Raw genomic sequence first — 12,799 nt, 5'->3', positions numbered from 1 at the left:
CGGCGGTGGAGGGGAGCTATGGGGGGGAAAAAAGAGGAACACCTGTAATAATCTGAACAATAAAGATTTAATTTAAAAAAAAGAAAAAAAAAGAAATGTAAATCAGTCACTACTAAATATAGCTTATTACAGTGTGATGGTAAATACATAAAGATAATCTGAACAAACAAACAAAAAAAAACAAGTATCACATGATCTCATGATCTCACTCATATGTGGACTCTAATGAACAAAATAAATCCAGACTAGAAGCATTGAACAGAATGTGGAATCTCAGAGGAAGGTGTGGGTGAGTAGGTGGGAAGAGATCAACCAAAGAACTTGTATGCATATATGCATAATCCATGGCACAGACAATAGTGTGGTGAAGGCCTGGGGCAGAGGGTGTACCAAAGGGTCTTGGGTTCAGTTTCCGGTCAAGGGCAGATAGTGGCTTCCAGGTTTCAATCCCTGCCCAGGTTCAGGTGAGATGTTTCTTTCTTTCCCCCCCTCCCTCCCTAACTTCCACTCTCTCTAAAAAACAATGGAAAAAAAATCCCCCAGTGACAATTTAGAAATTGTGGTAAAATATATAGAACACAGCATTTGCCATTTTAACTATTTTTAAATGTATAGTCAGTGGCATTAATTACATTCAGTGTCATGCAACCAACACAACTATTTCTAACCAAAGGTTTTTCATCATCCCAAACAGAAACTCTATAACATCAATCAATACCTTCCCACACTCCTCACCCCCAAGTCCCTGGTACCCTTTCAAGATATTTCATGTAAGTAGAATCATAAAATAGCTGTCCCTTTGTGTCTGGCTTATTTGGCTCAGTATAATGTCCTCAAGGTTCATCCATGCTATAGCATATATCCGAACTTCATTCCTTTTCATGGCTGAAAAATATTCCCTTGTATGTATATACCATATTCTGTTTACCCATTCTCCATGTAACTGCCCAATTATGAAAAATGATACTAATTATAAGAAATCCTGCCCTAGCTGGTTTGGCTCAGAGGATAGAGCGTCAGCCTGCGGACTGAAGGGTCCCGGGTTTAATTCCAGTCAAGGGCACATTCCCAGGTTTCGGGCTCGATCCCTAGGAGGGTGCATGAAGGAGGCAGCCAATCAATGATTCTCTCTCATCACTGATGTTTCTATCTCTCTCCTTCTCCCTTCCTCTCTGAAATCAATAAAAATATATTTTTAAAAAAAGAAATTCTAAAACAGCACTGTGGCAATAACCTTGCAGCAAAGAACACGAAACCAACTGGCAAAATAAAGAGTGAACTAAAACCCCTAAAAACTTGTCTACCACAGTCTTGTAGAAATTTAAGTTATGGCCATTTTATTAGTCATTCTACTTTATAAATTCTCACCTCTTTTGGAGTTTTATGAGCTGCACAAAGAAAAATCCACTGCTCAGTTGCTGTCATCTGAGTACATGTGTCTGGATGGCATTCGCTCTGTTAAAATGTTACATTTCTTAATATGTAAAGCAATTAAAAAGTTTATCATTTGGGTTACTACATTTCCATGTACAATTCTAATTAGAAATTTTACATAAGTCTTGTAAGCACATTAAGTTATAAAACAAGGGGAAAAAATGAGAACTTTCTATTATAACTTTAACTTGAAAATATTACCTGAAGTTTGACAGCAAGTCCATTGAGCTCAAGACAGAATTGCCTAAAAATTCAAATATATAAATGAAAAGTCTTAAGTATTTTCCACATTATATTTAGAATATTAATTTAAAATACAGAACCCTACCAATACCATCCATCCTCCCTCATCAACATTATCAACACCACATGAATTTAAATGGCACATTTCCTACAAAGACATACAGATTAATAAACAAAATCCAAAACAAATGATCATAAAAAAGTTCAATATCAGAATTCAAGAACTTAATCACTCTTAACACTGGAAATTGATACAATTTTACTGAGAAGTATTTTAGAAAAATTTACCAGGACACTTAGAAAGTGTATTTTTTTTTTTTATTAAGTCATTCTCCTAAGAACCAATTCTAATTAAATAATCAGAATTATATGCAGATATATGTACAAAGTTGTTCACAGAAACCATATACATAAAAAACTTTTTTTAACATTCTAAATGATTAGCAACTGAAGAGTAATAAAATGTTGGTAAAGGATATACAAAGGATATATGTTTATACTCACAGTAAGATTCCAGTTATGTGTAAAATTATATGCATTCCTATATCCATATACAGATATACAAAAAAGACTACACTTTTTATACCCCTACATATTTTACAAGTTTTTTTATGACTACAAACATGTCTTTGTAAAACCTTCAATCATAATATAGAAGAACGCCTTCCAGAATCCCACCACCTCTTCTGAAAAGGTAATTACTGTTTATAGCAAATTTGATTTTATATATAATGATTTTAAATATATTGGGATCATATACACAATTTTGTAACTTGCTTTTTTTGTCACTTAACAGATCATGGGCATTTTTTTCATGACATCTTTTCCTTCTAAAATTCCCAAATTGAGAATTACAAGCCTAGAACAATTCTTGGAACATTGTTAAGTGCTCAAAAAATATTGCCATGACACAAAAATAACTTACTTCATAACTAAATGAAATACTAAATGTTGCCCTAACCGGTTTGGCTCAGTGGATAGAGCGTCGGCCTGCGGACTGAAGGGTCCCGGGTTCAATTCCGGTCAAGGGCATGTACCTTGGTTGCGGGCACATCCCAGTGGGGGATGTGCAGGAGGCAGCTGATGGATGTTCCTCTCATCGATGTTTCAAACACTCTATCCCTCTCCCTTTCTCTTCCTCTCTATAAAAAATCAATAAAATATTAAAAAAAAGAAATATTAAATGTTCCCTCTAAAAATTCTATCAAATTACTTACTCCTGTGTTTCCCCATCAAACCAATAAGAACACTATAGTCCTGAAAACGCAGAGCTAAGCCCTGGCAGTGTAACTCAGTTGGTTGGAGTTGTCCCAGTCCCATGGAGGAAGGGCTGCCAGTTCCATGCCTGGTCAGAGTACACGCCCAATAGGGGGCATGCAGGAGGCAGCCAATCGATGTTACACTCTCACATGGTTGTTTCTCACTCTCTCCCTCTCCCTTCCCCTCTCTCTAAAAATCAATAAAAATATTTTTTAAAAATAAATGCAAGGGGCTGGGTGGAGGGGGACAAAGAGAAGAGGAAGTAGGAAACATCTGTAATACTGTCAACAATAAAAAAATATATAGTCCAACTGGTGTGGCTCAGCGGTTGACTGTCTACCTATAAACAGTTGATTCCCAATCAGGCCACATGCCTGGGTTGCGGGCTCGATCCCCAGTGGGGGGTGTGCATAAGAAAGAAGAGAGAGGGAGAGAGAGATAGAAACATCAGTGATAAGAGAGAATCATTGATCCACTGCCTCCTGCACACCCCCTCCTGGGGATCAAGCTCTCAAGCCGGGCATGTGCCCTGACTGGGAACCGAACTGTGACCTCAACCACTAAGCCACGCCAGCTGGGCAATAAAAACATATTAAAAAAAAAAAAAGACATTATGTCTTTGCAAAATCTAGACAACATGCCTGCAACATCAATTTTAAAAAGTTCCTTATCTACAAATTGAGGCACTCATCACAGAAAATGTGGTCTAATTAACTGGGGAAAAGCTATACTATATTTATTATTTTAAAATAAACTCAAAAGTAACAAACCCCGATGAACATATTATCCATTCTGCATTCTCCATATTTAAACTATGAACTCATTCCAACTCCCATTTATACTAGAAAGTTGATAAATTCAAGAAACCATCTAGTAACTTCAGGATATAGCTGCTTCTAAAGTTAACTCTAGTTAACTAGTCCTTCACTCATCATCAATTTTCTCATTCAAAGGATATAATGAAAAGCTCCAAAATTCCTTATTGCAGGATTTCAATTAATCTATATTTTCCAAAGGGAAGACTGAAAGTTCACAGTAGTTAATAGGTAACTCATCAGATACCCAAGCCTATACCAGGAACTTGACATGATCCTCTAGAGCAGCAGTTCTCAACCTGTGGGTCGCTTTCACAGGGGTTGCCTAAGACCATCGGAAAACACATATATAATTACATATTGTTTTTGTGATTAATCACTATGCTTTAATTATGTTCAATTTGTAACAATGAAAATACATCCAGCATATCAGATATTTACATTATGATTCATAACAGTAGCAACATTACAGTTATGAAGTAGCAACGAAAATAATTTTATGGTTGGGGGTCACCACAACATGAGGAACTGTATTAAAGGGTCGCGGCATTAGGAAGGTTGAGAACCACTGCTCTAGAGAGATAGCTATTCATGAGTAGGTAATGGAAATAATGCATTTGTGGTTAACAGATATGATTAAGGAAAACTGTGTAAAAACATAAGGCCCAAATCCATAAATGTAAAAAATAATCAGTAAATATCAAAGTTGAAAACTTTATAACACTGAAAATATAAAAACTTTAGAATTTGCTTTTTGATCTGCAGTTAATAATGATTTTATTTATAATTCATAATTAATACTAAAGATTATTTTTTACTAATAAATACTATTACTCTTTTGATATATCACAAGGACTTACCTTAAATGTTCATACTTCCACACACCTTCATCTTGGCCTTCAGGTGGTTCAAGAATTTTGTCAATATTGGAACAATCTGCTCTTATGTTCTGTTGAATATACTATAAACAAAGAGGTTCTTATAGTTAATTAAAATAATATACTACATGGTAAATCTTATATTAAACATATGTAATTTTTTAATATATAAAAACTGCTCTTGCCTGGCCAGCATGGCTCAGTGGTTGAGCATCGACCTATGAACCAGGAGGTCATGGTTCAATTCCCGGTGAGGGCACATACCCAGGTTTGGGGCTCGATCCCCAGTAGGGGGTATGCAGGAGGCATGGTTTTCTTTCTCTCTTTTTCTCTTTCTCTTTCTCTCTCTCTCTCTCTCTCAAATCATGAAAACATTTTTTTTTAAGTAAATAATCCCATAAAGCTGGTTATGAACTCCTGGGTGCAATCCTGATCTGTACACGAGTGCATGCATGGATCTTATCCTAATTAATATCTGACAGACTTTGAGAACTGAGCTAATGGATATACCTCCACCTACCAGTGGTCGGCAAACTCATTAGTCAACAGAGCCAAATATCAACAGTACAACGACTGAAATTTCTTTTGATAGCCAAATTTTTTAAACTTAAAATATATAGGTAGGCACATTGTTATTAACTTAATTAGGGTACTCCTAACTAGGACAGTGATGGTGAACCTTTTGAGCTCGGCGTGTCAGCATTTTGAAAAACCCTAACTTAACTCTGGTGCCATGTCACATATAGAAATTTTTTGATATTTGCAACCATAGTAAAACAAAGACTTATATTTTTTATATTTATTTTATATATTTAAATGCCATTTAACAGAGAAAAATCAACCAAAAAAATGAGTTAGCGTGTCACCTCTGACACGCGTGTCATAGGTTCACCATCACTGGACTAAGTTGACAACAGATTGGTGCGCAGACACACACAACAGATGCAAAAGGTTTTGAAAACTAAACTAACATTGGAACCTCAGTTCAGTTGGAACTTGCAACCTGTATCTAACAAAGTCAAATGCCTGCTATAACAAAAATATCACATTCTCCATTGGGTTAAATAAGACCAGAGTATAAACATAATATTCAAAATGTCCAGGATATAATCCAGAATTAGTTGGCATACAAAAATACATGAAAATCTCAATTATCATGGGGAAAAACGAGCACTAGACACCAATGACAAGATGATACAGATATTGGAAATTACCTGACAAAGACTTTAGAGCAGCTACTTAAAAACTGCTTGAATGTAAAATTACAAACACTCGAAACAAAAGTATCAATAAAGAAAGATAAAAAGAGCCAAATGGAAATTTTTTTTAAATTTTCTATTGCTACAGTGATTTCTATTCTTTTTTTTAAATATATTTTTATTTATTTCAGAGAAGAAGGGAGAGGGAGAGAGAGATAGAAACATCAATGATGAGAGAGAATCATTGATTGGCCGCCTCCTGCATGCCCCATACTGGGGACTGAGCCTGCAACAAGGCATATGCCCCGACCGGGAATCAAACCGTGACCTCCTGGTTCACAGTTCGACGCTCAACCACTGAGCAACACCAACTGGGTGCCAAATGGAAATTTTAGAACTGGAAAACACAACCACCAAAGTAAAACACTCACTGGACTCAATAGCAGAATGGAGATAACACAGTAAAGAACCAATAAACTTGTAGATAGATAAATAAATATTATCCAATCTGAACAACAGAAATTAAAAGGAATAAAAACAATAATAAACAGAGCCTCAGGAACTTGTCAGACAATAACAAAAGATTTAAGAGTCATGTCACCATCATCCCACAAAAAGAAAAAGAATGTGGTGCTAAAAAATATATCTGAATAAATAATGGCTAAAAAGTTTCCAAGTTGGGAAAAGACATAAACCTACAAATTCAAGAAGGTGAATAAGCTTATGGGGAGTTATTGTTTAATGGGTACAGAGTTTCAGTTGGAGAAGATGAAGAATTCTCAAGATAGATGGAGGTGGTAATGGCTGCATAAAAATGTAAATGTACTAACACCACAAAACTGTACGCTTAAAATGGGGAAAAGTGGTAAATTTTACATATTTTTTAATCACAATAAAAAAAAGCAGAATGAATGCCAAACAGGAAAACCCAAAGAGTCCGGCCAGCATGGCTCAGTGGTTGAGCGTTGGCCTATGAACCAGATCTCGGTTCGATTCCCAGTCAGGGCACATGCCTGGGTTGCAGGTTCGATCTCCAGTAGGGGGCGTGCAGAAGGCAGCCCATCAATAATTATCTCTCTCTAGCCCTAACCGGTTTGGCTCAATGGATAGAGCGTCGGCCTGCGGACTCAAGGGTCCCAGGTTCGATTCTGGTCAAGGGCATGTACCTTGGCTGCGGGCATATACCCAGTAGGGAGTGTGCAGGAGGCAGCTGATCAATGTTTCTCTCTCATCGATGTTTCTAACTCTCTATCCCTCTTCCTTCCTCTCTGTAAAAAATCAATAAAATATATTTAAAAAAAAATAATTATCTCTCTTCATTGATGTTTCTAACTCCCTCTCCCTTCCTCTCTCTGAAATTAATTAAAAACATATTTAAAAAAAAGAAAGAAAACCCAAAAAAATTCATGCCCAGGCACATAATTAAACTACCAGAGCCCGGCTGGTGTGGCTCAGTGGCTGAGCATCAACCCATGATCCAGGAAATCGGGTTCAATTCCCAGTCAAGGCACATGCCCAGGTTGCAGGTTCGATCCCTTGTAGGGGGTGTGCAGGAGGCAACCAATCAATGATTCACTCTCATCACTGATGTTTCTATCGCTCTCTCTCCCTCTTTGAAAACAATTTTTAAAATATTTTTTAAAAGATAACGTCATACTCACATACAAAAAGGCAATGCACAAAACCATTCATTCATGAATGCTCTTCCATTTCCTGTGCTAAATACCTAATATACTAAATCCATTTTAAAGATTTTTATAATGCTTATGAATTGTTTTTAAAGCTCAAAGAACTCAACTGTATTTCTATTTTATTCCTTAAGATCTTCAAATAACAATAAATCCAAATAGCTATCTACTTTTATTATCTGGCCATCAGACAAAGCCAAACAGCCTATTGTTATTGCATATTTTCTCTTTAAAAATGTTAGTTAACCAATGCCTAGTCCAATTTACTAGTACACACAATTTCAGGCATCCTTTTATTAATCCTTAAATGTGATCCTATATAATAAAAAGCTAATATGCAAATTGTCCCCTCGACCGGGAGTTCAACCAGGGGGCGGGGCCTGCCGGCCAACCTCCCGCAGAACCTCCCCCCAGCAGGCCCCGCCCCTGATTGGCCCCCCCCACCCCGATCGGGGGCGGGCCAGTCAGACCTCACCCGTGCACAAATTCATGCACCCGGCCTCTAGTTTTTTAATAATTAGCTATGGAAATTATTTTTTCCCCAGATTCCAGATTTTATTCATTTTGAAAAAATGACCAGCTGGTGTGTGGTTTTTTTTTTAACCCAACTAGTACAAAATGTGATTTTCAATAAGAATATTTAATAACATCCTGCCCCCCCCCCCCAAAAACAAATAAATAAATAAATAAAATAAAAAAGAATATCCTGCCCTGGCTGGTGTGGCTCAGTTGGTTGGAGTGTTATCCCGTACACCAAAAGGTTGAGCGTTCGATTCCCAGTAGGGGCACATATAGGAGGCAACTACACACAGAGGGCGACCCACAGTGGGAACAGGGTCACAAGCGGGCGGGACCGGCCAACCTCTCGGTCCCTCGCCCCCTGGCCGTCAGGTTCCGATTGCCCGATGGCAAATGATGTTTCTCCCCCGCCCTCCGCTTCTCTCTCTAAAATCAATAAACATATCCTTGGGCGAGGATTTTAAAAAATGGTTAAAAAAAAGTAAAGCTTAGGTACATGTTCGCAAGTGTTCCGTCACCAAATCAATATGCTATTTCTATTTAATGTTATTCTAATTTAGTATTCAATTAATTTTGAATTAAGTTCACTGTAAAATCAAATTTGGTACACTAATATAGTACAGATTAACATATTTTAAGATATTAAAATATATTTAAGTTTGATTATAGTTTAATATGCCATCTTAAAACAAAATGAAGGTTGACAAAAGTTTTAAATGGCCATCCATTAATTCCACGGATTCTGGTTTGTGCTAAAAGACATAGGAATACTTAACTATCTCAAGGAAGGTCAACTGCTTAGTTTATTAGTGTTGCAAAAGAAACTATTGTTATTACCTGCTGCACAGCTAGTGTACTGTCCATTTCATCAAAGGATTCATCAGGCCAATTATAGAAATCCTATAAAAAAATTCATGGTTAAAATACAAGATGCAATACCATTATGATTAACTTCAATTCTTAATAAAAATCCAAAGTTATACTAGAGGAGAGGAAAAGTGCTCATATTGTAAGCATTGTGGTTATCCTATATAATAAAAGCCCAGCGACCATAACGGCAGAACGACCAGAATGACCGCTCGAGCAGTCACTATGAGGTGCACTGACCACCTCTTGGTCCCTACCCCTGGCCCACAGGCTCCAATCGCCCAATGGCAAATGGGGACCTGGGGGTGGGTGGCGGGGGATGTGGGCGACACCAGGCCAAGACCCCCGCCCCAACGGTCGCTCTACACACAGAGGGTGACCCGTGGCGGGGGTGGGGCTGGCGAGCGGGTGGGAATGGCCGAACTCTTGGTCCTTCCCCCCGCCTGGCAGGCTCCAACCACCCGATAGTGAATGGGGAACCGGGGGTGGGTGGCGGGGGATGCAGGCAGCGCCAGGTCAAGGCCCGCACCCCACCGGTCGCCCCACACACAGAGGGCGACCCACAGTGGGGACAGGGTCACAAGCGGGCGGGACCGGCCAACCTCTCGGTCCCTCGCCCCCTGGCCGTCAGGTTCCGATTACCCGATGGCAAACTGGGAACCCGGGTGGGTGGCGGCGGGGGGGCAGGGCCGGCTGCTGGCAGCCGGGGAAGATGGCCCTAATCGCAGGATAGGCCTAGGAACGGTACCCCCGCACAACTTTCGTGCGCCGGGCCTCTAGTCTATAATAATAAAAGCGTAATATGCAAATCGACCAAACTACCAAACAGCAGAACGACCATCTGGACGACCACACTATGACACTCACTGTCGCCAGGCCAGCCAAGGCGGTGCAATGCAATTGGTCAGGGGCCCGGCCATCTCCCAATGATCACCCTGCAGAGGGAGCCCCAGGCCACCAACCAGCGGGCTGCGGCAGGTGGGCGGGGCCTCCCTCTACAGGGCAATCCATCGCGGAGCCCTGGCTGGGTGGACGGGGACTACCTCTTTGGGGCCATCGATCGCGGGGCTCCCAGACTGTGAGAGGGCACAGGCCAGGCTGAGGGACGCGCACCCCCCCCCAAGTGCACAAATTTCATGCACCAGGCCTCTATTCAATAAATAAGTTAAAGAAATTTTACTTAATGTTTTTAAGTGAACACCAAGATTTTATTTAATTGAACTACAAGTTACTTTTTTTCAACCACAAATCCTTCAATATGGCTCCCATAAACCTTTCATGTATCACTTGAGGAGATAAGTACTACTTTTTTGTTTATGGTGGTTAAGTATCTTCTCAAAAAGTTACACTTAAAAGTCTCCAGGCACCTGAAGATTTGCCAGCTTGGCTTGTAGCTCAGTTGCAGGCTCCATTCTTGGCCCCAACCAATAGATGCCTCTCTCCAATTGATGATTCTCTCTCTCTGTCTCTCCCCCTCCCTACCACTCTCTCTAAGAATCAATGGAAAAATATCCTTGGATGAAGATTAATAAAAAAATAAAAATAAAAAACTCTCAGGGCACCATAAAACTGATCAGTTTTTACCTAGAGAACAGCTAGTGTTAGTAGTAGCACAAGTGTTATTTTATTTTAGAAAGACATTCTAAACTATTATTCCAATTCTAATGATGTTCTAAATATCTAAACAAAATATGAGCTCCATCAAAAATAAAACAGCCAATATAATATTTGTTATTAAAATGTTAGAAAACACATAGTAATATACAGAAAAGATGTAAAAAAAAGTTAATTGGGAATTAAATATTCTGCCTCATCACACCTGTGATAAAATTTAAACACTGAAAGGAGGAACCAAAAATCCAGGTTAATGAATGTTCTCATCTAATTCAGTCAATAAACACTTATTGAAAACCAACTATGTGCCAATTCCCAATCTAACCAATCTTAAAAAAAGTAGGAAGACACTCCACTACTCTCTGATAGCTCTAAATAAGTCATCTTGGAATAGACTCATTTCACGGAAGGAAATTAGTGTGACAGGACAGCATGCTGTGTAAGCAGTCTTTTTTTTCTTAACCCTATTCTTTTCTGCCACATTTTATTTAACAACCTTGATCTATGACAACGTGGAAAAAGCAAAGCAGCTTTCTTATATGTGACTTACTCATAGCAGACAGATGTATTACAATATTAATTTACAAGATATTATTTTCTTTCCTTTCAAACTTCATAACTTTTGAGTAAATAAAAATGGATGACAATTACCAGAATGTGAGTTCACTTCTTTTTTTTTTAATATAAAATATAAAAGTTGATCACTTAATAAAAGAAAAAAACAACAACAATGTTCCCACAGAATAAGAAGTAAAGATATCTAAGAGAGTATTTGCAGGTAAAGAAAGTCTGGAAAGGGTAAAAAGCCTAAATAAAAATGTCCAGTAGTATGACAACAAAACTGCCAGAGCAACTGACAGCTAAATGTGACTCTAGTAAGGACTTCCAAACCAAATTCTCTAAAAGTCAATCCTAGAAGCAACTTGTTTACGGAGAAAAAGTCACCAGTGAACTAAGAATGCAAAACTATGGGACCTTGAGCAAATGCAGAGGATTCTCGGGGCTGATTCTTATCTGTAACATGCATCTGGGAAGGTGTCTGGATCTCAAAGATTCCTTCGAAAGGACTCCCTTTCCAAAATTCTGTGCAAGATATGAAAAGCTACTCTCCGGCATACGGTCACAGCTTTATGGTTTTCTGTTTTGTTTTGTTGTGTGTCTTTTACCACTTTTCCTTTAAAATTACATTTTAACACACCTCTTCTAATTTTAGAGCATCTACTCAAGAGCAAGCCATTTCAGCTGGCAGGTTCGTCAGACAGAGTCTAAAGGCCAATTTGATTTTTTAAAGAACGTGAGGCATCCCTCTTCTGCAAATCCCAAGAACCAATACCTAAATAAGCACCAACTCACCCAACTACTGCCCCCTGAAAGCAAACACCAGTAAAATGATCACCAGTTCATTCCCTGTGCCTCACACATAACAACAAGGAAATTCACAGGGAATGACCTCCAACCAGTCGCAACTGAGGATGAGCACTTGCCGGACCAGAGAACAGCTGCAGAGAGAAGTAGCCAAAGGCAAACAGCAGGAGGAGGCGCAGACAAGGATCGCCACCCAGATCCGGCTACACCAGCTGATGGGGCAAGCCGGGCAGGTGCGTCACACGCCAGGTGGGTCCTAGTCACCACGTAGGACCTAGTCGCCAGGTAGGTGGGACCCAGTCGCCAGGTGGGTCCTAGTCACCAGGTGGGTCCTAGTCGCCAGGTAGGTGGGACCCAGTCGCCAGGTGGGACCTAGACGCCAGGTGGGACCCAGACGCCAGGTGGGACCTAGTCGCCAGGTGGGACCTAGATGCCAGGTGGGACCCAGTCGCCAGGTGGGACCTAGACGCCAGGTGGGACCTAGACGCCAGGTGGGACCTAGACGCCAGGTGGGACCTAGACGCCAGGTGGGACCTAGACGCCAGGTGGGACCTAGACGCCAGGTGGGACCTAGACGCCAGGTGGGACCTAGACGCCAGGTGGGACCTAGACGCCAGGTGGGACCTAGACGCCAGGTGGGACCTAGACGCCAGGTGGGACCCAGACGCCAGGTGGGACCTAGTCGCCAGGTGGGACCTAGACGCCAGGTGGGACCTAGACGCCAGGTGGGACCTAGACGCCAGGTGGGACCTAGACGCCAGGTGGGACCTAGACGCCAGGTGGGACCTAGACGCCAGGTGGGACCTAGACGCCAGGTGGGACCTAGACGCCAGGTGGGACCTAGACGCCAGGTGGGACCTAGACGCCAGGTGGGACCTAGACGCCAGGTGGGACCTAGACGCCAGGTGGGACCTAGA

General features: G+C 40.4%; 1 protein-coding gene across 2 annotated transcripts in view; it reads right to left on the bottom strand.

The window, feature by feature from the left end:
• The window catches only part of LOC102254203 (MOB-like protein phocein), a 57,520-nt gene that overhangs the window by 6,557 nt on the left and 38,164 nt on the right, over positions 1 to 12,799 (bottom strand). Inside the window, exons 1-5 of one of the 2 annotated variants that reach the window (XM_005873561.2) lie at positions 11,871 to 11,892; positions 8,874 to 8,936; positions 4,613 to 4,713; positions 1,636 to 1,678; positions 1,369 to 1,455 (exon numbers count right to left, since the gene is read on the bottom strand). In XM_005873561.2, coding sequence (XP_005873623.1) covers positions 1,369 to 1,455; positions 1,636 to 1,678; positions 4,613 to 4,713; positions 8,874 to 8,900 — 258 coding nt within the window. In that variant the 5' untranslated portion in view covers positions 8,901 to 8,936; positions 11,871 to 11,892. Of the gene's footprint in view, positions 1 to 1,368; positions 1,456 to 1,635; positions 1,679 to 4,612; positions 4,714 to 8,873; positions 8,937 to 11,870; positions 11,893 to 12,799 lie in introns of those variants that run through there. The other variant, XM_014545568.1, reaches the window with a different exon arrangement.

The sequence above is a fragment of the Myotis brandtii genome, unplaced genomic scaffold, assembly GCF_000412655.1.
Source record: "Myotis brandtii unplaced genomic scaffold, ASM41265v1 scaffold412, whole genome shotgun sequence".
In the NCBI taxonomy this organism is placed as follows: Eukaryota; Metazoa; Chordata; class Mammalia; order Chiroptera; family Vespertilionidae; genus Myotis; species Myotis brandtii.
This window is presented reverse-complemented; position numbering and strand designations above follow the sequence as displayed.